Raw genomic sequence first — 24,596 nt, 5'->3', positions numbered from 1 at the left:
GGATTTGGTGTGTATCCCCCATTTCCAATTATAGATGGATCATTACAGACAGCGGAGTCCTGAGAAGCCAGACATCTGCTCCTCACATGAATGCACTCACCTCCTAGAGACCAGGCTGCCATCATGCTCTGGAAGCTCGTGGAGAATGTCAAGTACGAAGATATCTATGAGGTGAGTCGACATCCCCAGATGCATCTTAGAGCTTTGCAGATAGAGAATTTGAGCTTCTTGATACCCCAACTGATATGTATTTTAAAGCTATTTACTCGTAGGTTTCCGGTCGGTTTTCTCATCTTTCTTTAACTTTTAGAAAAGCTGGCTAGGGGAGGCTTCGCTGTTCTGAAAAGGGACTTTAAGGTTGGAATCTGACAACTTTAATTTAGGAATTTTTAAATTTATTTTATTTTTCTTTCTCTTTTCTTCGCCTCCCCCCACCCCACCCCACCCTTTTGAGCTCTGATGGGGAATGTGGTGCTACTGAATGTGGGCATGCTGTCAGAGAAAATCGAGATTCTGATAAAGGCAGGGACTTTTCTCGTTTTAAGTGTGGAAGAGAATTGGGTTTTCAAGCCTCATTTGTAACAGACTCGGGCTTTTAATTTTTATTTTCAATAAAATTTCTGAAATTGATAATAAATGGTTCCAAGTAGAGGACAGAGAATTAGCGGGAAAGAGGTAGATAGACGGATGGAGATATGGATGGATAGAGCAAAATCGAAGGAGTCGTAGCAGTTTATTATTTTCTATTTTCTTGTGTTTTGCTTCCTTGAGGGTCAGTGCGTCCAAACAGAGAACGCAGCCGCCCCCTGTTTGGGCATCTTTCACAGAAATTTCTGCCCACGTTCAATGTGCACGGGTCTCTAGCGCTGAGTCTCGCTCAACTCTTCCGCGACAGGAGAAGTTGCGCCCAGCCGGGAGAACGCCAGCCGCCTCCGAGGCCGGGGCCGCGCTCGCCAATGCCCTTTTCTGGCTCGGGCGAGGGCTGAAGCGGAGGCCGGGCGGCTCCGCTACTCGAGGGCCAGGCGGGCTAGGCGCGGGGCGCGCGGCTGGCCGGGCTGGGGACCGGGAAGCCCGCGGAGCCTCGCTCTTGAGCGGAATGGCCTGGGACAGCCCTATGTGGTTGCCAGGGTAAGGGAGGAAGCGAAGGCTTTGCGGAGACGTCGAGGGAGGAAATAAAAACTTTAGAAAGGCGAAAGGAAAGGCGAAGCGTAGTTAGAAAAGGGGGGAAGTCGAGACGGGCGAAGCGGGCCATGGAGATTGCTAAGAAGAAAAGTTGGAGAGAAAAGGGAGGAAGACAAGCACACTCCCGGGTGGCGGGCGTGGGCCACTTGGTCGGACGAAAGGTGGAGGGACGCAGAGGCTCCCCAAAGAGCCGAGAAAGACACGCGACTCCTCCGGATCGGGACAGCTCCTGAAAGCCCAGCGGGGAGCCGCCTCGAAGATCCTAAGAGTGGGCGACTCACAGGAGCGGCCGGCAAGCTCCTGCGGGACTCGGGCTCCGACGAGCGCCCACAGGCAGCGCCCGGCGCCCACACCTCCCGCCCTCCCTGAATCCTGAAGTTGGGGTGTATGTATGGAGGTGTGTAGGAGAGAGGAGGAGGAGAGGAGAAGAGAGGAGAGGGAGAAAAGCAAGAGAGCGCGAGAGCGCAGAGTAGAGAGATTCGTCTTGTTGCTGAATGATGCTTGGGGTTTTCCTTTCCTCTTTGTGGTTGTGTATCGACTGTAACCAAGAGCCGCGCCTACGCGCCTGGTGGGGATTGTTTCGGTTCGGCCTCCTTTTCTTTCCTTAACAGACGGGATAATGGTAGAGTCGAAGGCGCTAGAACTGTCCTAAAGAATATTGGCACCCAAAGTGGGCATGACATTAGCAGCCATGGGGCCATGGTGAAAACAGCTCAAGGTATATGTATGTAGAGGCATTTCAGTGGGTTCTAAAAAGTAACCAGGGTAACGCTCGTTCTTTACAGAAAGTAAAGTAGCTAAATGGCAAAGGAGGGAGGGAGAGAAGAAAGGAGGGAGGGAGAGAGGAAGAGGGAGGGGTGGAGTGGAAGGGAGGGAAGAGAGAAGAGAAAAGGGGGGAGGGAGACAGAGAGGAGAGAGAGAGAGAGAAAGAAACAGGGAGAGAGGGAATATTACAGGTAGTCCTGTCTGCCCAAATTTTCTGCTCAAAAAACAGAATCCGCAGCTTGGTGGAAGGAGCCTATTTAAGTCTGGACTAAGGTTGAACTTTAACAGAAATGGCAGTCAGGCCAGTTGAACGGGTTCCTGAAACATCCAAAAAGGTTTTCTGTTGCCCCTGGCTTTGCCTGGAAAGGATAAGTTTAGTGTATTTGAAGATTGATGGCTTATGTTTTAAATTGAGGTAAAAATCGCAAACTATGTGAGCACTGAACAGGAAAAGGCAGCACAAGGAATGAAAAACCTACATCTCGCGTCTGTCCTTTAACAAATGAGCATAATCTTCCACATTTAGCAAAAGTCTGCAAAAGTCACTGTAAATAACCAGGCCCACCAATTTTCTTTTCTCTCGCCTCCAAATGATGAAGCAATCCTTTTTATTTTGTTTTTGTAATCCGCACACAAAGCGCCCAGGGCAATCAATTCCTCCGATTAGGAAAGTCTCTCTCCAGGTAGGAGGACACCTCCATTCTATACAACCTCCCGGCACTGTTCTCCCTCACTGCCTTGTCCAAAGGAGCAGGGGCTGCTTTACTCGTGTCCCCGGCACAGTTAATTGAAGTTCTGCCTCTTTTCTGCTAAACTTTTTCCCCAGTCTGCCTTTGCCAGCCCCCTCGTCTGATTACATCTAGTAATTCTCCACTGAATGAACGTCATTTACAATAGTAGGGGAGCTCTGCGCTCGCTGCTGCTTCACGCTCCATTTGTCCTCCATTCTCCCTTTAAAGTACTCGTGTAATATTAATAGTCATGAATATCAATTATTATGAGGCGGTGTAGGCAAGCGGAGGGAGGAAGGGGCGCCCGAGCAGTCTGAGCCCAGCTTCGGGTGGAAGAGGACTGCATCTGGAGCCCCGAAGAACGACAGAAGAAAAGAGGCCAAAAAGACAGCAAAGAGACAGATGAATAGTTCTGTCTGTGTGTGATAGGCATCGCCAATCTTGTTGGGGTGGGGGGGGGGGAGTGAAATTTTTTTTTTTTTTTTTTTTTTTTGATGGCTTGTCCTGGAAACACATCAAGCTCAGCTCCTGTGTCCAGCTCGCTTCTCTGCTGGACTCCTTGATTTTTTTGAAATCATTGTTTGATTTTGAGCAGTAACCAGGCTTTTTTTTCCAGATGTTAGTCCACACCTATTCATCCATGGTGAGTTTGGATTCACGTGTTACCAGAATTGCATGCTCCCTCCTCTCACTGTCTCTCTGTCTCTGCGTCTCTGTGTGTGTGTGTCTCACACTCTCTGTCTCTCTCTGTCTTCCTTTGAGCGCCTTTGGCTTGGTAATTTAGCACCATAATTGGACGAGGCTGCAGCTGCTTCTCTCTGCATTGTGTGTTCTCCGTCTGAGCTCCATGAGTCAGCTGGGAGGGGAGAGGTCAAAAAGAAAAACTTTTTATTTGCCATTGCAGTTTGGAAATTTAGGTGACTATTTCTGCAAAAAGAACCATGGGGAGTTCTACAGAAGAGAGGGAGAAACAAAGTCCACCCCCATATACACACCTCCCCCTTCTTCTTTCACTTAGTTCACACTCCAGATAGGACCAGGAATAAGTTGTCTGGGCTTTTATTTCCCCCCACCCCAACTTTAGGTCCTTCATTTTCACACCCTGAGTATAACAGCATTAGATATAGAAAAACAGCCTTAGAAATAACTCCTGTGAACCACAACTCAACTTAATTCAACATGGGCTTAGGATATGATTTCGAATGAGATCCATTTCAGTGAAATACTATTTAAGTTCTTTAATTTCTCCTGGGGAGGGAGGAGTGACGGGGAACTCAGACCAGGCTGATTCCTTGGAGCTCGCGGAATGATCGGGTTGTGTGGAAAGCTCCTCTTGATCAGCCAGCTGCATTTCCAGCGAAGGCAGAAGTTGGTTTTTAATCAGGGGGAGTAGCACAGCAAATACTATGAAGTTTTATTTGTTGTGATTTGGACCTCTGGAAGAGTTAGAAAAAAGTAATTAAAAACACCCAGAGGAGCAAGCACCTTATGTAAGACTCCTACAATTTTAGTTAAGGCATTTAGAATCTCCCTCCATACAAACTGTTCCTGTACCCCTGCCTTTTGCCTGCTTTGCACTCCCCAAAAGGCGGCTAAAATGTTAAAGTGGGTGATTCCTTTCCCATTTTCTCCCCAAGCCTCGGGTTTGAAATTGCTGAAATCATGTGGCCCTCTGAGTCAACTTGGGGGGGGTCTAAGTTTCAGATCCTTGCTTCCCTTGTCCCGGGAAGAGCGTACAAAAGCCGGGCTCTTCCATTTGTCACTTGTATTTTTTTTTCTTCCTCTCTGTCACTCTCTGTCTCTCTCTGCCTCTGTCTCTTTCTCTTTCTCTGTCTCCTTCTCTCGCTCTCTGTCCCTTCCTCTCTCCGCTCCCAGGACCGGCACGATGGTGTCCCGAGCCACAGCTCGCGGCTCTCCCAGCTGGGCTCGGTGTCCCAAGGACCCTACTCGAGCGCCCCGCCGCTGTCCCACACCCCGTCGTCGGACTTCCAGCCGCCCTACTTTCCACCCCCCTACCAGCCGCTCCCCTACCACCAGAGCCAGGACCCCTACTCCCACGTCAACGACCCCTACTCCCTGAACCCACTGCACCAGCCCCAGCAGCATCCCTGGGGGCAACGACAGCGGCAAGAAGTGGGTTCGGAAGCCGGATCTCTGCTGCCCCAGCCTCGGGCCGCCTTGCCCCAGCTCTCGGGCCTTGACCCCCGGAGGGACTACCACTCGGTCCGCCGGCCGGACGTGCTGCTGCATTCGGCGCACCACGGCCTGGACGCGGGCATGGGTGACAGCCTCTCGCTGCACGGCCTCGGCCATCCCGGCATGGAAGACGTCCAGGTAACCACAAACAAACAAACAAACAAGACCACGAATAAGGAATGCTCCAGGAGGGGGGAGGGCAGGAGAGGGCAGCTCTGTCTCTTTTTGGGGAGTTTGTTCCCATGTTTAGAACAGGACTAGACAGTGATATAGAACTGTTTATGTATGTCTGTATGTATGGCTCTATAGTGGCGATTTCCAGAGGTCTAATTATGGTAATCCAAACCATGAGAAATTAAATCTTGAAGAAGAGAAATATGTATTTGTTTTGGTACCTTAAGATTATTAGAATAAAGGCAAATGCTTTTGTCCTGCCTCAGCTACCATCTCCTGCATATTCTCTAGTGCTTTGTGGAAGCAAGCTTGGTACCCCTTCTTTACCAACACACACACCCCATAGTGGGGCTGTCCTGCTGACTTGACAGGTGAAGACCTGGCTGCCTAGAGGCTACAGCTTCAGCCTGAAGGTCCAGGGGCCTCTGTAAGCTCCAGAGGTTGCTGCTGGATGTGCAAAGATTTTGCTAAGCATGACAATGAGCTATGATCATCTAAGCCAGGTTTTGCCTTGGATGTCTCATAAGCCACAGAGCTTTTTTTCCAAGATAGAGGTGCAGTCGTCATCTGAGAAATAGAACATATGTGAAGGAGAAACTCAGAAAGCCATACTTCGGGAGTAAATGACGGTAGATACCATTTTGGAAATTCTTTTCACTTTTTGGTTCATTAAGTGACTGTAGTCACCTAATATTCTCCACCTCCCTCTCCTGGCCTCCGCCTATATTAACACTCTTCTCTCCCCACTGCCATCATCCCAGTTGAGAGGCATCACGTGTTTATTTCTTAAAACAAAAGGCTCAAAACACTCCCCCTACCCACCCACTATCCCATCTGCAGTCTACACAATGGAGCCTGATTTGGTTGAGAATACTTGGTTAAACTAAACAAAGAAACATCAAAGAAATTATTCCTAAAAATTGTTTGGGTGATTCTGAGCAGGTCTGCTTTTTCACCCTAAGTTAAATAGTCTGCAGAAAAGATAAGTATAGTTTACAGGTATGTAATTGACACTTCAGTTTCATTGTCCTAGTTGTATTTATTATGCATCCTTTGACATACTTCTGAAGTAAAGGAAAATAAAATGGGAAAGAGAAAAGGGTGCATGAGTGATTCTTCTGTACCTTGCTGAAAAAAAAAATAGTTTTAAACAGTTAAAATGTGGTGACAGCATCAAATGCTGTCTGTGTGGTCTGTGATTGTTTATTATTTTAAAAGAAATTCAGTTATTTATTTTTTAGAAAAGATGGAATTACCTGATTTGTGGCTGGATTTACCGATAGTAATAAGAGTAATGATGGTTTTGTTGATTTAACTGAGCTTGACTGTCCCTGTCTAGAGATACTGCTCATTTCAGAATATCATATGAGAAAGGAAATATTTAATAGTTTTTTTTTTTAATGCATGGGGTAATATGTGTCTCGGGGGGAAAAGTTTTTAAATTAACCTTTCTGAGCATGGTTCAAAGTGCTGGATAATGAAAGTAGATCAACTCATCACCATTACTGTTGGTGATGCTAATGCCGGTCCTGTCACCACCACCCTGCAGGCTGAGTGACTCTAGCGAAGAACTCAGGAATTTTTTCCCCAAAACAAGGAGCAGATTTCTTTAGTTAAATGTTTTTAAAGAAATAATTGAGTGAGTTTATTGTGTTTGGTGAAATGCAAAGTCTGAGAGAAAAACAGGGCCAGATCAGTATTTGGGAGAATAGTCTTGTCAAAGCATCGGAAAGGATTTAGAGTGTTTGTGTGAACAGAGTACCTCAGGGCCAAGTTGTTGCTGTTGGGAATACAGACCACAGAGGTGGAGAGCTGAAAGGAGAAAAGCAGCAGGCAGCAGACCGGGGGCACTTGCAGGCTCCCCACTCACCCCTCCCCACCCTGTTCCTCCCCTGCTTAATCACATCCCATCACCTGCCGGGAGGTCCTCAGGATCTTCTTGGGACGACCCCTGTAGTGCAAGGGACACACCCTGTTCCTGTCCCTAGAGGGAAACAGCAAAGACAGGGACGCTCTGTGTCTCCGCAGTGATGACAGACCTCCTGAGGCCAGGGTGAAGTTGACTGATGCAGGGCAGGTGACAAAGACCAGGGATTATGTTTCCATGACCACAGCCTCGAATCCAGAGGCTTCCACTCATCTGCTTAATACAGAAGGATCCCTTTCTGAGTTAGGGATCTGGGGTACGGGGGCTAAAGTTACACAAGCAGGTCGGGATTTCAACACTCCCTGCAGCTATAGAATGGGTAGCCTGTGCTGGTCCAGTCTTTAAAAAGACCAGAGAGTGCCTAGGCCTGGATCTTAAAGTCACTTGTTCTGATCTCAAGGACCTCGTGTGTGTTCCAGATCCCCCTGAGCCAGGGAGCAGGCAGACCCTGAGGGTGCTGCCCTGCCTATGGGTTGAGGGTTTTGTTGTGTGACCCAGATGCACACACTCAGGGCCACAGCCCCCACCATGAGAGAAGAGAAGGAGGAGAGCTAATTAACCAAATGCTTCTAATATTTTTTTAAATGAAACTATAAAACCCTGTCAATTTCTATTTCAATTTACTCACAGGGGCTATTAAACTAGCAAATCGCTGTTTGGGTTCTGGGTATGCTACATTTCACCCATTGTGCATGCGCGCGCGTGCGTGTGTGTGTGTGTGTGTGTGTGGTGTTGGGGAGGGGGCTACAAGTGTTAAAAACTCAGGAAAACACCTACAGAGAGAGAGACAGAGGGAGTGAAATGACACCTAGTTTGGGATTTGTTTAGTTGCCATGTACACCTCTTTTCTTCTTCCCACCTTTGCTCTCTTACCTCCCATTACCTCTAGCACCCAAGAATATGAGCATATAAGGATGTTAAGTCAACTCCCCCCCAAACACATACACACACTCAAACACACCCGAGTGTCTTAAAGCAACCCCTGGTATCACTTTTAACTAAAGAAGTCTAGTAATTACGAGTCTGAGTTGTTTTTCTGCGCTTCCGCATGCAGTCCTAATTAAATCTTTACGATCCTCCCTGTGACGATTAAGCGCCAGCATGCTGCGTGAATATCCTGTACAAAAACCCAGCAGGCGGCCGTAATTAGATAGAAAATCAGACAAGAGCCTTCTCATTAACTACCACAACTACCCCACGTCGCTGATGAGGCGTTTATACATATTTACGTACAAGAGTGAGGGTAAGGTGTGGGGGTTCCCGGGTCCAGGTCAGTGTAAGTCAGGGTCTGGCTGCTCACGGCACAGGAGAATATTTCTGTCGTGCCTGGAAACATTGTCACTGTATACACATGATCATAGAAAGGTGTGAATCGTGTGTGTTTGTGTGTGGCAGGGTCCCCTGAGGATTTATGAACAACTTACATGAAATATTTTTAAAACACCTTTTTACTATTTCTTAAGCTGTGCATGGCATGTTGCAGCAAGGAAAACAGTTCCTATAGAGAATAACAATTTTGCTCACCTTTCTGAGAACAAAAGAGTGACTATTAAAAATGAAAAGAAACAAATCAACATGCCCCCTCTACGATTAGATCATCTCATTTCTAAAGTGCTGCTTGTTTGGGGTAGACAGTCTTTTTCTTGTGATGAACTCACTCTCTGAGGATGCAGCATGGGTGGGTGTGAGTGCTGTGAAAACACCTCCTCACTCTCAAGCCCTTTGCTTTTTACTTCTCTATAAAGTGGGTAACAATTTGGTCCCAACTTAGGTTTTGAAGGATCAAGAAAGTAGTTGTAGATTTTAGAAAGACTTAGTATTTATTTTCTTGGTGGGAGAGAAAGGGAACTCACTGCTTTTGGATGCCCTGGGATGCACAGCCAGAACTGTTCATGTGTATTCTGACAGTAAGAAACTTGCTCCAACAGCTATTTCCTCTCAGAAGTGCTACCAGTGCTCAGAGTTAAAACTTTCCTTCTCTGGAATGAAACTGTGGCACGGAAGATGAACATTCCTTGCAATGACCTAGGCACTGACTGGGAGGATCTAGACCTTTGTGTGTGTCTGCTTGTCTGTAGTTACTGCCTTCATAGCAGGTGTGCTCCTTGCTGGGAAGCAGCATCAGCAGGGCTGGGAGGAAGGGTAAATTGTGAAGGTTCCTCCAAGAGATTGTCATTGTGCAGCAAGAAGCTCATAGTCTACAGGAACGTGTATGGACTGTAATGGGTGTGCAGTCCTAGAGGCTTGCAAACATGTTCCTATGTGTTGCTGTTTGCATTCCATTCCAAATTGCTCAGACTTTAATTAAAATCCCATAATGTAAACTATTATGTATTTGTAAAATGGCTCTGGGGTTAAGATGCACTGGGATAGAATGGAAAACACAAATTGCTCTTACTAATATTGGTGAAAATCTGTCAGCTGTTGCCAAATTTTTACGATTCATAAGAGCAAATAATATAAAGGTTTATCTGTCTAATATCTATGTTTTATATAATAACTAAACCAATGTTGCATCCCAGATGTCTCTCAAAGTTTTCTTTCTCCACTTCTTCCATTGGAAAAATTTATAATTTGAGTAAATTTCATTTCTATGTCGATTTGGAGGTAATAATAATAATAAAACAGCCCTTTGTGAATTAATATAAATGGAAATAACAGAAGTTCCAGTTTGGAATAACATGATTTATGTGTACAATTATTTAATATCCAGTCAATTTGAATAGTGATGTTTTTATATTCACAGTCAGTTGAAGATGCCAATAACAGCGGCATGAATCTATTGGACCAGTCTGTCATTAAAAAAGGTATGGATTATTCCCCCCAAAAGTAAGCAAAGTTTTCTCGTGCATTAATGTCTTTATGATGAGTTTTCACTTTGGGGGAATTCATTATTTGACAAGACATAAATGTTCACAATCATAGGACAATGGCTGTCAGACTAAGGGAAAGGGCATGTTGGGAAGATGGAAGTTGGGCAAGGGAGAATGAAAATCTCAGACACAAACTCAGATGAGTGAGACAGACTGTTGCAATTTTTCTTATGGCATATTTGGTAGCCATTCTCGATACATCTTAAATAATTGAGCTATTATCATGTGTGGAATTGGCTGGTAAACACTGGTTTCAAGAAGGTGCTACAATTATTTCAATGATAACTGGAGTTTGCTGAGTTAAATCCTACGTTATTGAGACAGCTCTTTCTTTGTTTTGTATTTGATTTTTTGGTGGTAATTTTGTTCCCAGTTCTCTATGTTTTATATGTTGTTTTTTATTTATTTATTTTTTCATTGTGCCAAATGTGTTGCTAAATATGCGCATCCTGAGAAGCTGAGACAGCCTATGCACATTTCTAAATCTTCCTACATATGCATTCATGATTTAGTGTGACTGTGGAATCACCCCATACTGTTAAAGGGCATGTGATATTAACAAATGTTTGCAGTCTCTTGTACAGCTGTAAGCAAAATAATTAACTAATTAAACTAATTAAATGTAATTACAATAACTCATTTTGGGCGTATTGCAGCTGCTTAATTTTTTTCTCCTCTTCTCTGACAGTCACTGAGAGAATTTCTGGCGATTAGTGTAGATGCTGAAAGGCCTGAATGTCACTCACATGCCACACATTTAGGAGCTTAAATGTGTAAACAGGGCAATCTTTAATTATCACAGGAACTGGCATTTGAAGATACAATTTTAATACTGTAACCGGTTCTTATGGATGCTGGAGAAATTCTGTCCCTATATTTAGTGTCAACAATCCCCAGCTTTCAATCATTTATGATTCACTTGAGCCACTTGACATTCAACAAAAACAATTAAAAGAAAAAATGCTTTGGGAAGTAATTCATCCAGACTCAAATGGGATAGTAGGAGGGTTGTGGAATAAGGATTCCAAACAGGGTGAGGTATTCTAAATTGTCTTCTTTTACAAAGGCAGGAAGAGTAGCTTTGAAAGGTAGCTGGGGGAAGCTGTACTAAAGATGCCTTTGGGCCTTGGAATGAATATCCCGAAGTATAGTAAGGTTTGGGGAAAAACTATTTATTTTAATGGTTGCTTCAAACATCTCTCTCTCTGTCTTTAAATAATATTGTTTTGGCTTTTAATGCCAGCTTTTGGGTTTGCTAGGATACCTAGGCTCGGTGCTTAAATTCGCAACTGTGCTGACAGCTCACTTTTCCCATTTTCTCTTGGGTCTCTTCTTTCTGTTAATTGCTGGTTGATTAGGGTGGGGTCGGGGAGGAGCTTCTCCATTGGCTTTTTTCGGTTTGTTTTAGTTCCTCCGCCCTTTTCATGGAAAGCTAGAACCACTTAGCTCAGTGTTCTGTATCCTAGCAACATCATTTGGGCTGGTAGGGGAACATGCCCAACAGATGACCAATCAGAAATGTTATTCATAGCCGGTCCAATAAAAATATTTGTAACTTAGCTTGCCTAGCAAAACAGAGCTGGAGATATTCTTAGATGTGGGATGCTTTGGTTTCAGAGCTTGTATATGTTTGTCAGTGAAATGTGAATATCGATGTGCAAGGTTGTCTCCAGGAATAAGAAAAGGAGAATGACGACTAAAGTTGATGGCTCTGTTTTTGGAAACACAAGAGTACATTTTATGTCCTCCCAAATGTGCAGATTTTTTTAAAATGTGCAGCTTAAAATATTTAAGTAGCATCCCAGTTACTTTAATTGATTCGGGGGTGTGGTATGAATATGATGAAATGGTAGGTCAATTCCATTATTTAATATTTGACATATTTGCTTTATTACATTAAGAAAAGATCCTAACGTCATTTTTTTTTCTTTAGAGAGCCATAGGCAAAACAAGAATACAAGGTTGATTTACTTTTCTAACTCACTATAAGCCACTTAAAGTTGTGGTGGGTTCATTGGCCCCTTCCCTGCACCCTAGACTCCCGTCTTTGCTCATCATCTCCCCAATTATGAGAGATGTTTCCAAGAGATTAATTCTGTAAAAGAGGTGAGAAAGTTTTGTGAACTAAACATTCCACATTTCAGCACCTGGAAGAAGGCATAGTTTCTTAATATATTTTCTAATGGGCTTTTAGGCAGATAAAAAAAATGCTACCTCATTAATAAAAGATTGGCAAGTGGTCTAGGTTTGGGGGTCTCTGACCCTGTGTTTATGAAGCTGGAAGACTTAGGCATAAATGATACATATTTCTATCTCTATATCTCTTTCTCCAATTATGGCAAGGCCCCTTCTAAAATTTAACCAGTCTAATTTTTCACCTGTGTTTATATCACCCCATAGATTATGGGCTCCCTCTCTTGTTATGTTTGCTATCTGGGCTTAGCTGACATTTCTGAAGTAATTTAGTTAAGAGGAAATGAGTTGTTCCCAGTAGAGAGAGCAAACGAGTGGAGTGAAGGTAGCCAGCGTGATAAATGGCTCTTTCATTTGAAGATCTCCAGAGCTCGTTTACGGCTAATTTTCTGTATTGGCCCCCTTTGAGCTATTAATGCAATCGGCAGGGACCGTGGCCCCTCTCCTCTTAGCTGCCCCATTAGAGCTCCCATTAAGCTGCCTAGTCTCAACTCCATGGCAGAAGTGGGCGGGGGGTGGGGGTGGGGGTGAGGGGGAGAGTAATGAAAGGTGCTTTTTAAACTCTCCTAATCTAAACCGGCAGAGGGTGGTTAATACGATTTGAAGGGGGCTGGTCAATGAGCAATCAATAAAGTAATAATGAGAAGGATTCGGTACATAAACAGTCTAAAAATCCAACGAGACATTAAAAAATCATTCTTAACTCTCAGTTCCATTGAGATTAGAAATCTGGGGGGAGGAAGAGGGTGTACCCAGCTAATAAAAATCATCACTGCCACCATCATATTGCTTAACTCAGAAAAAGGCTCACCTAAACTTTAAGAAAAAAGTTTTTGGTGCAATCAGAGGCCACTGTGCAATCTGTTTAACACCTTAGACAGCAGAAAATATGCTGGGATTTCTTGGAAAGGCTAGCGTGGCTGGAATCCAAGGTTCAAATGTTGTGACTGTGGGGCATTTTCATTGGTCTTAGGGATATCCTGTTTGGTTAGTTTCAGTTCAACCTCCATTCTCTTCCACTTTTTTTCCCGTTAGTTCTGGCCCCTTCCCCACATAAACACTTTGATTGGTGTGGATTTTCTTTCATGGGAAGTAAAGAAATTGCCAAATTTCTGTTACAATTGATTCTGTTGGGATTCTTCTGACCTAGAAGGTAAAATGCTCTGAGAGTCTGTCAGAGTTTCTGAATGGTATGAGTTTCCTCTCAAAAGGAAAAAGTTCACGTTTCCAGGGTGGACTTGGATCCCAATAGCTATTTATCAACTAGAGACCCTGAGAAACACTGCAGCCACTCTTTCAAAGTCAGGCAGATTAGACATTCTTCTTCAACACTCCAAGTGCTGAAACTGAGAGAGACAATAAATGACTTTCTCATGGTCCTATACACCATGTAAGTGATGAGACCCAACTCAGTTTCCAGCCTCTTAGCCTTTTAGACTCTGTCCCTACAAGATGCCAATACTGGATGTTTGAGTTTTTTAATATCCCTGCTTTATTTGTGGAAATTATTTTTCTTTCCACAATTCCAGTCCGCACACTTACACACACGCTATAGCTGTGGAATAAAATTTTATGCTCAGGTACATGAGAAAGTGTTCAAATGTGAGGAAAGGGTGCTCTGCTGGAGAGAAAGAGTGCTAACTTTCAGGGGCCACTTTGAATCAATGCTAAGCCTCCTGGTTGTTTCCAGCATCATTTACATCTTTAGGTCAAGAGTGCCTTTCGGAGGGACTTACCCCATGAATCTATAAGATAGGGCCATTTCTTCCCTTCTCCTCACCAGCAGATCCAATCAAACACAAAAGTCTCAAAACTATAATTTCACGCTTAAGTTTAAAGAGTAGAGAATAAAAGCTAGCCTATTAACATTTTAGCTCTTCTAAAGAGCTATAGTCCACTAATGAATAAAATTTTCTCTAATCATTTTTCTTTCCTCTCTCTTAACTAAAACTCCAACCATGTTAATGAAATATTGATCTGCTTTTAGCCATTTTTTACTTCTCCCCAACATAATGCAGCAAAAAATGGGGGGAAATGAGTTTTGTGGGTGTTACATCCAGAACTTGGGCTTGACACCCAACTGGGAACTGAAGAGGAAAAAAAATACTTTTAATATATGCACAGAAAATTGTAAACATGTAAAGAACTGAAAGCTTCATGCTGAGTTTCGCCATGCCCCATTTCCTTACTATTTCCTGCTGTCGCTTTAAACCTATCTCAGTCATCTCTGGGTTCCATGAGCAGGAACAGTGTGCTCATAATTACTAACAAATCAACCGGGCCCTGTTGAGCGCTGGGTTTATTGATAAACTGGAAGAAAGCAGAAGGGAAAAGACAAAGAAAATAAAATATGGGGTTAATCAGGTGAGCTAAGCAGGTGTGAAAGTGGAAGGGAAAGTAGTTGATGATGGAGTTATGGACCTAAAGGAAAGCTGGGACAAGAAATGTGTCAGATCTAGTCTAGGGGACCAATACTAAGGAGAGAGGTTTAGAACATGAGGCTAGGAGGCTAGGAACACAATTGTGATACTTAAATTAGAAAATGGAAATATAGTCCTAAGCACATCTTCTGACATTGTCCATGCTTTGACTGCAGGGAGAAAAAAAAAAAAAAAAAAAAACCCTTCCCAGAGAGGGTAGTGCACTAACAGAAGCTGATTGGATTGGGGATATGCAGGTGATAATGTATATGCAGAAAGGTATTCAACCCATGGCAGGGAGCAATATACATTCCCCAAAGGAAATAGCTCTTGTCAGGTGAATCAGGCAATTAACAATAGTGAAATTACAGGGTGGTTTATAACATTTCTTTAAAAGGTCCAGCTTTTCCAGAGGTTTAGCTTCTGGGATGGGGAGAAGCAGGTAAGAGTCCAATCCTCAGTGGGTATTTGGTTATCCACTGTAGGAAGCAGGAACTGAATTTGGTACTTTCAGCTTAGTGGAGTTGGTTGTTGTTATTTAAAACAATATTCTAAATAGTATTTAGAGATAAATATGTTGCTGAGTATCGAGGTGAGATTTTTATATAATTTATTTCTATAATTCACACCATGTTAAAATTACAAAGGGTCATCTATATTTTGGAAAATGAACTTTTCCAAGTTTTCATAATGCTAATTCCCATGATTGTCAATTATTTGTTTATAATGCCTCCACTATGAGTCTGAATTATGGAAATCAGCACTGTTGTGAAGAATAAGACAGATGCCCCCACCAATCACCTATTAAGTGACTTTAAGTTCACATTTTACTCAAATTTGATTACCATTCACACTTCAACTTTTCATTGATTCATTCTTAAATGGGAAGCAGATTCACTGATGAGAAAATGAGGGAAATCAAAAAGAAGAAACCTCTCTATATCCCCTGTCCCCACCCCATGACAGTGCAGAATATTTACTCTGTTGCCAACATCATTCATCCATCTGGGACAAGGTCTTGGGCTCTGTGGACAGATCTATAGATCCTAAAATGCCTACCAGGGAAGGCTTTAGTCTCCTCATCCACTCCTGTAATAAAGCTTTTTTCCACAAGGTGTTTATAAAGGATCTAATGAAATTCATAGTAAATAAAAGATTTGGGACCAACCTGGCTTTTAGGAGTCTCTAAACAACTATGGAGGTTTGTATACTGGAATCTGTGGTAGAGAGAATAAACTGTTAGAGAAATACTCAGTATTGGTTAGTCTGTTCCATAGAAGGGAGGTTATGCATCTTGTTTGATATATAGGGTTCTAGGCTCCAGATGATAGAAACAGCATATCTTTCCCCCACACAATTACAGAGTGAGATAGACTTTATTAAATGGTAGTGTTGGAAACCTCTTTTTTTCCACACTAGATGCATGTTTCCATAGATTTTTTGGACTGGTGATCAACAAATACCATGAAGATTTGGAAGCGTCATATCCCAGTGGAAGAAGCAAAGTTACAGGGAAAGTCAGGAGGTATAGTCACCTGTTCAGGGGCCTGTAAAACCTACATAAAGAAAATGGGCTTAAGCAGTGAAGTCCAAGGGGCAATACTGCCAGGGAACTGGGAGGTTGACTGTTCCTCATTCCCAGCCTTCTGGTTCCACTGAGCCTAGCCTCTTTCTGACATGCAGATGACACTGAAACACAATTAAGCAGAAATACAGGCTGGAGAGGCTGAATGCGCCAGGGTAGCAGTGGCAACCAGCTGTCAACTCTTATTAACTTCTGCATAAAACATACCTTGAGTGCGGTTTGTTATCAATTACTTGCCGAAATGAAACAACTGGGGCAAGGCAAGACCGCCGCTCATATGAATTAGAGTGATTGGTTGATTGATCAGGGCACCTGTTGTAAATCATAACTGCTCCAAACAATCACCAGCCGGTGCTTTAATTTGTAAACAAAATTCATGTCACTGCAGAATTGCTTTCACTGAAGATGAGCATTTGGGTTCCTTTCTAAATGAATCTGTTGTTATTATGTAGGGAAGAATGGGGCCCACTTTAAAGAGATGAGCAGCTCTTTTGGGCCCAACTCCCCAGCTCAATGGTATTATTTGTCTGTTCTTGGGCATAGTATCTGATGGGGTCCACCCTCATTATCCTTTCTAGTGATGACCATAGATCTGGGTCCAATAGGAAAGGAGGAAGGGGTTTCCGTTGGGATTACCATTTTCTATCACTGCATGGTGATAATCACCATCAGACTTCAGCACCAAATGAGATAGGCATTATTATCTTCAGGAGACAGACAAGGAAACTGAGGAGGTTCAGAGAGAGTCAATCAGGTGTCTAAGGTCACAGAGTTAGCACACGATGGAATAGGATTTGCCTGGTTCACAGCACAGTCCAAACTCTGGATTGTTTGATTTCTTGATTTGTGTAGTGAGCAGGACTGTAGCAAATGACACTCATATGTCTACACACGACGTAAGTTTCCAGAGGAGGTATGGTTTTGCCGTCTCTTTTTGCCGTCTTACAGCCCTCTGAACACACTGCAGCCCCACTGGAACGAACACTTCCTCCCTCAGCTTTCCACTTGGTGTCTGTCCAGTGGCCTCACACAGAGACTTATTCTATCAGCCTGTCACCAGGATCGAGACTTTGTCACCTTTATGGCAATTTTTCTCTCTTTCTAGTTCCGGTTCCTCCCAAATCGGTGACTTCTCTAATGATGAATAAAGATGGCTTCCTGGGAGGCATGTCTGTCAACACCGGCGAGGTGTTTTGCTCCGTTCCAGGCCGTTTGTCTCTGCTCAGTTCAACTTCGAAGTACAAAGTAACTGTGGGAGAAGTTCAGAGACGGCTGTCGCCCCCCGAATGCCTCAATGCATCTCTCCTCGGCGGAGTCCTCAGAAGGTAACCCCACCACCAAAAAAAAAAAAAAAAAAAACCCAACAAAACAAAACAAAACGAAAACGAAAAACAAAAAAACACCAGTTTTTATTGGACAGGGAGGAGAAGGTTCCAGCAAAACCCAATCTGCCGGCTGACGCGGTTGCCTAGCAACCAGGTGGCCCGCCGCGCTTGCGAGGATCCGTGGCCGCCAGGTGCTCGCCCACAAACTCTGGTGCCCTTGCACCCAGGCCTGCCCGCGCCGCCACGTTCTACCGCAGATTTTGCCGCCCTGGAAATGTTTCACTTTCCTGGCCCTGCGCCTGGCGCCTCTCTCCCTCTCACCCCTAGGACATCTCAGGGGGCATTCTCTAGCCTGAGTACAACGCGGAACTAACACCTCCCCTTACCCCCCCATTCAAAAAACCCATAAGTTTCATGAAGCAACTCTCTTCATACCTCCAGGGTACTCTTTCTCTTTTGCGTGTTTTAAATGCAGTTGGCACCCAGTGAAATTGGTCTTTCAACCTGCTGATGCACCGTAACCCAGTTTAATAAACTCTTTTTCTAAATTTCTGATATCCCTCCTTCAATAACACCACCACCAGTAATAGCAATAATACCACTTTAGAAGTATTTATAGGTATTCCTTGGAGCCATTCAGGTGCTTCACAGTATTCCATAGCCCAGAGACTGACTCCTCCTCATGGAAATGGGAGAGAATGTGGCTTTTATGTTAAGATGTAATGCCTCCCTTAAAGTCCCTGCCAATGCCTGAACACTTTGGCAGTGTCCCTGATATGAAAGTGACTTTGTCTGAGGCAAAACTTTCTAAGATAACCCGTTTTGGGGGTTGACAGTCCTTTTCTTTCCTAAAAGTGACTGTATGTACAGCAAAAGAGATTATAGTAACTGAGGATTTTTACTTGTACTTTTGTCCATACTTTAGCACATACAAGGAGAATCTTGGGGGAAATTAAGAGTGTGACCCAGGAACTTTCTCATTTTGAATCCTCTTGCTCTGACCTCCTTTGGTTCAGTTTTCAAGTGAGTGCGTTGAGCCTCAGAGTGTGGAAGTTTTCAATCACCCCTGAACATTAAGCCTGTGTATATAAACTTGCTGAGATGAAGTAAAATAATCAATATAAAGTGCTTATCACATAACTACACTTCCAAAAATGTTAGCCTTACTGTTATTATGATCATCACCATTTCATATTTCAGTCTGCCCTTTCCTTTTAACATAACACCATATACAGCAACTCTTGACCCCTTCCTCACAAAGCCCACCTGTTGCAGTAAGCGTGCTCCCCTCTCTGAGCCACCTGGCTCTTTCCCTCTTTTCAGCAAGGTTATGCTTGCCCAGTTTCTGCTCACCTCACTGACTCCTTGACAAGGAAGCAACATGCACGTGCGTGCATGTGCAGCTTCTACTTTCTCTAGACCCATAACCTACACCTAATTATTCCCATCTGGTATCCTTTTTTTTTTTTTTTTTTAATTTTCTTACAAGATAAAAAAAGAAAACTCAGTTTAAAAAAAAACTCTCTGTATTGCAGAAATTAAGCAAACCTCAGCAAACTATCAGCAAATAACCAAAGGAAGGGGGAAAAATGTGCTAACCTCAAGTTAAAACCTCTTCAAGCTCCACTGGGCTTTAGATTGCTAAGTCTAAACTTTGTTTCAGGAACACTCTAAGGTTAATCAGAATGTTAATTCTTGCAATTTCAGAGCCAAATCGAAAAATGGGGGGAGATCTTTGCGAGAAAGGCTAGAAAAAATCGGTTTGAATTTACCCGCGGGCAGGCGCAAAGCAGCAAATGTCACGTTACTCACCTCCCTGGTGGAAGGTAAGCAAGACGTGTGGCCATTTCACGAAGTGGCTGAGCTTAACTGTCGGCTGGAGGCTGACATTTTACACATTTCATGATTAACTGGAAATCATTGTGATTGTTGTGCTCTTATGAGCTGGATGTCAAGCGTCTGCTTGAGAGAGGTTCAAAGGTCCTTTTAGTTAGAGGAAGCCAGCAGCTGTAGAGAGGACAAGGGAAGTGCTCTGAAAAGTGCTCAGGTCCAGCCTCCAAACCAAAGCAGGGGTCACTCCTGCTGCCATGTGCAGGACATCCTCTATGTGAACTCTTGCAAGAGTAACTCTTTAAGCAATAATTCAGTCTATACCCCTTCACCTTGCCAGATTTGAATTGTCAGTAGTAGAAAACACATTGCATTCATGACCCCTAATGGTTATTTAAAAACTTTTGTCACTCCTAGGGCCAAATCTGCAGATTACCTGGGACATATTGTTATTGAAATATTGATAGCTTAGTAAGGTCAATGATAGCTAGGGCTTCCCCTAGCTATCATTGGGGAGGAGGGGTGAGGAAATATGTAGGGGAGTCCGGTGTTATCTTCAATGTAGATTCATCAGTTGTGAATTAAAGGGTGATAATTGCAATAAGCACCTTATAATTTGCTCATCAGTTTGGGTTTCAGGATGATATTGATGGTATGTAATAAACAAAATCATCTACACAGTCTAGAACAAGAGGATCTGCAGTTAAATTTGTAGAAAGTAATATGAAATATAGTCAGATGGTCCTAATGGAGGAAGATGCAGAATTTTCTCTAGCATCTAGCTTGTAGGTCTTGTGTTTTAATTCCATTTGTATGGGTGCAATATTATGATGCTTCTGTAGAGAGTTGGTATTTACAAGATGGAATATTAAAATATTTAAGTAGCAACCATTAATAATTATAGTTATAGGCCTTATACTTGGCCATTTTTAAGGCAAAGTTGCTTGGCCTGAACACCCTCCAGAGGGAGGAGTCACTGAATTTCCAGACCACACTTACTAGTGATTGACTCTCAGCCTGGAAGTTTCACATTTTACCCTTCAGGGAATTGCTAATATCATAGTCCTCATGTTGAAAAGCAATCAAGGTAACCTTAGCTCAAGAGAGGGATTTTAGTGGAGAAGGGAGGAAACTGGAAACCCCACTAAAATTCCAATATTTGTTTGCCAGTTTTTAGTTTTGTGACTCCTTGTAAGCACCATGCTGGAAGTCTTTTGTTATTATGATGATAATAATGATTAAAAGTAAGTCATCCTCTTTAAAAATAATGTAGCTATGGGGTCTATGGTGTATTTCAACATATCTGTTTTTCATGTTTGGGATCTTTCCTTGAACCCCAACAGGCTGTGTTTTAAAGGGTAATAATGCTTTACTTGAAAGGGGCTTTCACATAAGCTGAGTAATACCTTAGATACCCCAGTTTTCTGTAGCTGCTGTGTCATCTTTGTGCAGTGAAAAGTCCTGAAGTAGGAGGATGATGACAGGAACCTCTGAAGTGGGGAAACCTGAAACTTGACTAGCAGGAAAAGTGACAAGGAGAATTATTATTTCATTGCAGATAGAAATACTCTTTCCATATACATTTTACATATAGTCTTTAATATATGTGGACATCTATACACATAGGCTTGTTTTTATATATTTGTTGTAATACAATTGTAGCAAGATGACGGTGACTTTTAAGTTTTATTTAAAGCAAGTGTAACAGATACTTTAAAAAGAAAGAGGGATCTGGCCTAAATGTCCAGCCAAATGTCCAGATTCAGTTGTAAGGTGGTTCTTGAATTTATCGGCACGTTTCCCTTAAGACAAAAAGAGTGGGATATAGGAGACCCCTTAGCTATTCAGGAGATGTCTACCTAGGACTTGGCTCAGGGAGAGGCCGGAAAAAGGGGCAGGAGCAAAGTTGGTCCCACCAATTTTAATTACAGCTTAAGAATCATTTTTTTTCTTTAGGCATCTCTCACCTTTGCTTTTGGCTCCAACAGCTGGCCTTCTCTGGAAATACTAACAAAGTTGACAAGGGAATGTCTCCTGCCCTGGGATATTTAGGGCCTGGGCGCTGAATGTTACCTTCACTGCTGTCTTTTTCAGGAGAAGCTGTTCACTTAGCTCGGGATTTTGGGTACATTTGCGAAACAGAGTTTCCCGCCAAAGCCGTCTCTGAGTATTTGAACCGGCAGCACACAGACCCGAGTGATCTGCACTCCCGAAAGAATATGCTGTTGGCCACCAAGTGAGTGATTAGACTCTGGGCCCTCATCTCACTCCCAGCTGGCTGGGCCACCCGACTTTGGAGTAGGTGGTGGGGAGGGGCAGAGAAAGAATCCAGAGGGTTGTCTAGAAGTAGCATTTGCAGTCTGTGGCAAGCAAGGTGGGCAGAGTTGATGGGCTACAGGTTTGTCTCAGGTCTCTTCTCTCTGGGGAAAATGGCTTTGTTAATCTGAATCCAGGCTTCTTACAATTCTCTTTTATCTCTCTGGGAATGTCAGGCAGATCTTTTCTGAGTAGTTCTTGTTCCAGCTCTTCCCTGGATCCGAAGGTGCATATTTCTGCCTGGGTTTCACATCTATCTCCCTGTCGTAGCCACATAGCCATGTGTGCTCGCTCAGGGTGTCTATAAAACCCACGTGTACCCATCTCTACACAGAGCTCTAATTACTCCGTTTCCAACGTTGCTGTTTGTCATCTTCCACAGACTTGTAAAATTTACTACAACTCCAGAGGGGAAAATAGTAAATCTCTGGCTAAATTTAGGTCTAGAGCTCATTTGAACTTTTACAGTGGGTTTTCTATTTATTTGATTTACTCCTGTCTTTGGCTTCGGTGTCATATTGTTGGTGTTTTATGGCCGGCTCAGGCCTGCAGTGGGCGGCACTGCGTGCGCCTGCACGTTTCTCTTGCAGCCGCGGCCCAAACAGCGGCGCTCATTTATTTAGTGCTCGAGGACGCGGTTTGTCCCGTTGACAGCGTAATTTAAAGAAATATATGGAAGGCTGAAAAATCATTTGCTCAAATTTGTCCAGATGTTTTTGAGACGTGATTGGAATTTGATTGCCCCTTTCCGCAGGGTCAAAAAATATTAATGTCCCAGAACTTTAATTGCTTACAGACTCTGGTTTGGGCTTTGAAGATTTAAAATGTTTGACTGTAAGCATTTGTTCTCCCCAGTTCAGAATATCTTTTTTGGCACTTTGGTAATGAGTACAAACTTAAGGAAAGACTTTACCCATCTCTCCCAATGATCAAAACCTGGCATCCACCCTCTTTTTAAAAGGTTTTCATCTGCTGTATCAACCAGCAATATAATAGATATTTGTCAGTAGATTGCCCTCCTACCCCTTGTGCTGGTGTCTGGTGTGTGTGTTGGGGGTGGGGGGTGGGGTGGGGGAATCAGTTGTGCTTTATAAAAGAGGAAGGGTATTTTAGGGAAAAAAATAAAACCAAACTGTATAAATCAGATAGGACCCACACATGACTCTCATTTCCCTAAGGTATGCATCTAACTGCCCCCTGTCCAAGCACTGTGGCTTCTCTTAGGCCAGCACTTCTGACCCTGGGGTATCGGAATTAGCTGGCGAGCTTTTTCAAGATATTTCTGTATGGGGCTATCCTCAAATCTTCTAAATTGGAATTACTGGAGGTGGGAGCCTGGGAGTGTGTGTTTGAACCCCACAGGTGTTTCTAAGGTGTACCTCTTAAGAGCTTAAAAACTGCCCCACTTTGGTTAGAACCCTTATCTATTTCTTCCTGGTTGTGAGGATGTATGTGTGTATTTCAAAGGGAGAATGGAGGGTGCCTGTTAGTGTTCTCTATCCACCTGCCTTAAAACCAGCAACTGTTTAGCTGCTGTGACTGGGTGGTATTCCTCATCAGATTTAGCCACTATCCCAAAGTGGCAGCACCCTAGGAAAGGATGCCTCAGGGTTCTTTGAGTCCAATCACCTGCCCTGTTTACCTGTTGGCTAGGCCAGGTGTGGCCAGGTATCTGTCAGGCCAACCCATTGGAGGTCTAGGACTGGAGTGCTGTGGGTTTGTTTTTTTCTAAACCCCACAGACCCATAGGCTGGGTAGAGGCAGGTGGACATGAGAAATCTGCCCATCTGGGAAAAGCTGTGGCCTTTGGGAAGCTGTGGCCTTTGGGATGCCTGCCAGCCATTTGACCTTCAGGGCTAAAACCATCCCATCCAGCTCCTATATTAAAATTTCTCAAATAAGCTCAATCCATTGATAGGAACGCAGACTTTCTAAGGCTGGGAGATTCCTCTAAATTGTAGGTGGCTTGAGGAAATAAAAACCTTCAACAAATAAAAATCTATTCTCCCTAGTGTCTTAACAGCCTACCTTTAAGTTTTATTTAAACTATATGGGAATCCTTTTATATTGACAAGTCCGGTTATACAAAGATTTTCAGTAGCCTACACTTAGAAGAAAGAAAAGGGGGAAGGCAGAAACTACCTCCCTCCCCCAATACTGCAGGTAAACAGGTTTTTGCTTTGAATGGAATCAGCATTCTCTAGAATAAATAGTTTCTTGCCCTGGGCCATGGAAGGCTCCAGCAATCTGCTTCAGTGCCTGGGACAGGCTTGTGGCCGAGGGGCCTAAATCTTTCAGGGCTTTTTGCGCCTGATCACCAAGAGGTTGGAGAGGTGGGAGGGACGCGGGGGAAATAGCTCAAAAGAAATGCCAGGTAAGAGCTCAACATTATGAAGTATTCAAAATCAACCGCTAAAGCCTAGCGAATGTCCCAAAGCAGAGTCCACGCGGTCCTGGAATGGAAGGGAAAAAGGCTGAAGTCGGGGGAAGGCAAGGCTTTGGGGTGGAAGGGGTGCATTACCTCCCCACCCCCGCTTTCCTTTCAGTCCCAGCTGCTCGAGAAGAGAGAGCGCTGGGAAAGGAAACAGAGCGGAATCGCCCACATTAGCCTCGCTCTTCGGTGACCCGGCGCCTCTGGGCTTGTATGAGCGTCTCCTTTCTAATGCCAATGACAACGACACTGAGGGTGATTTTCTGTGCCTCGCCCACCCCTTTGCAGGCAACTTTGTAAAGAATTTACGGATCTGCTGGCGCAGGACCGGACACCGATCGGGAACAGCCGACCCAGCCCCATCCTGGAGCCGGGGATCCAGAGCTGCCTCACGCACTTCAGCCTCATCACGCACGGCTTCGGCGCCCCGGCCATTTGCGCCGCGCTCACGGCCCTGCAGAACTATCTCACCGAGGCGCTCAAAGGCATGGACAAGATGTTCTTGAACAACACCACCAGTAACAGGCACACGTCTGGGGAAGGCCCAGGTAGTAAAACTGGCGACAAGGAGGAGAAACACAGGAAATGAAAAATTTTTAAAAAAAGAAGGAAAAATGTTTTAAATACAAAAGGAAAAACAGACAAAAA

The 24,596-nt window shown here is 43.8% G+C and overlaps 1 protein-coding gene across 2 annotated transcripts; it reads left to right on the top strand.

Moving 5' to 3' along the window:
- On the top strand, positions 1 to 24,596 carry TFAP2B (transcription factor AP-2 beta). Of its 2 annotated transcripts, XM_045391017.3 has the most exons (8): positions 1 to 171; positions 3,295 to 3,321; positions 4,554 to 5,012; positions 9,722 to 9,782; positions 17,152 to 17,371; positions 19,079 to 19,197; positions 21,296 to 21,437; positions 24,237 to 24,596. In XM_045391017.3, exons 1-8 carry the CDS (start codon positions 91 to 93, stop codon positions 24,535 to 24,537), a joined length of 1,410 nt encoding a protein of 469 aa, XP_045246952.2. In that variant the 5' UTR covers positions 1 to 90; the 3' UTR covers positions 24,538 to 24,596. The 2 variants fall into 2 exon arrangements, with proteins under 2 accessions (XP_045246952.2, XP_005552819.2); XM_005552762.5 differs by lacking the exon at positions 3,295 to 3,321 and having other exon boundaries at positions 93 to 171.

The sequence above is a fragment of the Macaca fascicularis genome, chromosome 4 (assembly GCF_037993035.2).
Source record: "Macaca fascicularis isolate 582-1 chromosome 4, T2T-MFA8v1.1".
In the NCBI taxonomy this organism is placed as follows: Eukaryota; Metazoa; Chordata; class Mammalia; order Primates; family Cercopithecidae; genus Macaca; species Macaca fascicularis.
Note: the sequence above shows the minus strand (reverse complement) of the source record. Positions and strands in the feature narration are given on the sequence as shown.

Excerpts from the sequence above, each read along its gene's own strand:
- TFAP2B (XM_045391017.3), top strand. The coding sequence starts at position 91 with ATGCACTCACCTCCTAGAGACCAGGCTGCCATCATGCTCTGGAAGCTC. Across the intron at positions 172-3,294 it reads AGTACGAAGATATCTATGAG|ATGTTAGTCCACACCTATTC; the intron begins GTGAGTCGACAT and ends TTTTTTTTCCAG. Across the intron at positions 9,783-17,151 it reads CCAGTCTGTCATTAAAAAAG|TTCCGGTTCCTCCCAAATCG; the intron begins GTATGGATTATT and ends CTCTCTTTCTAG.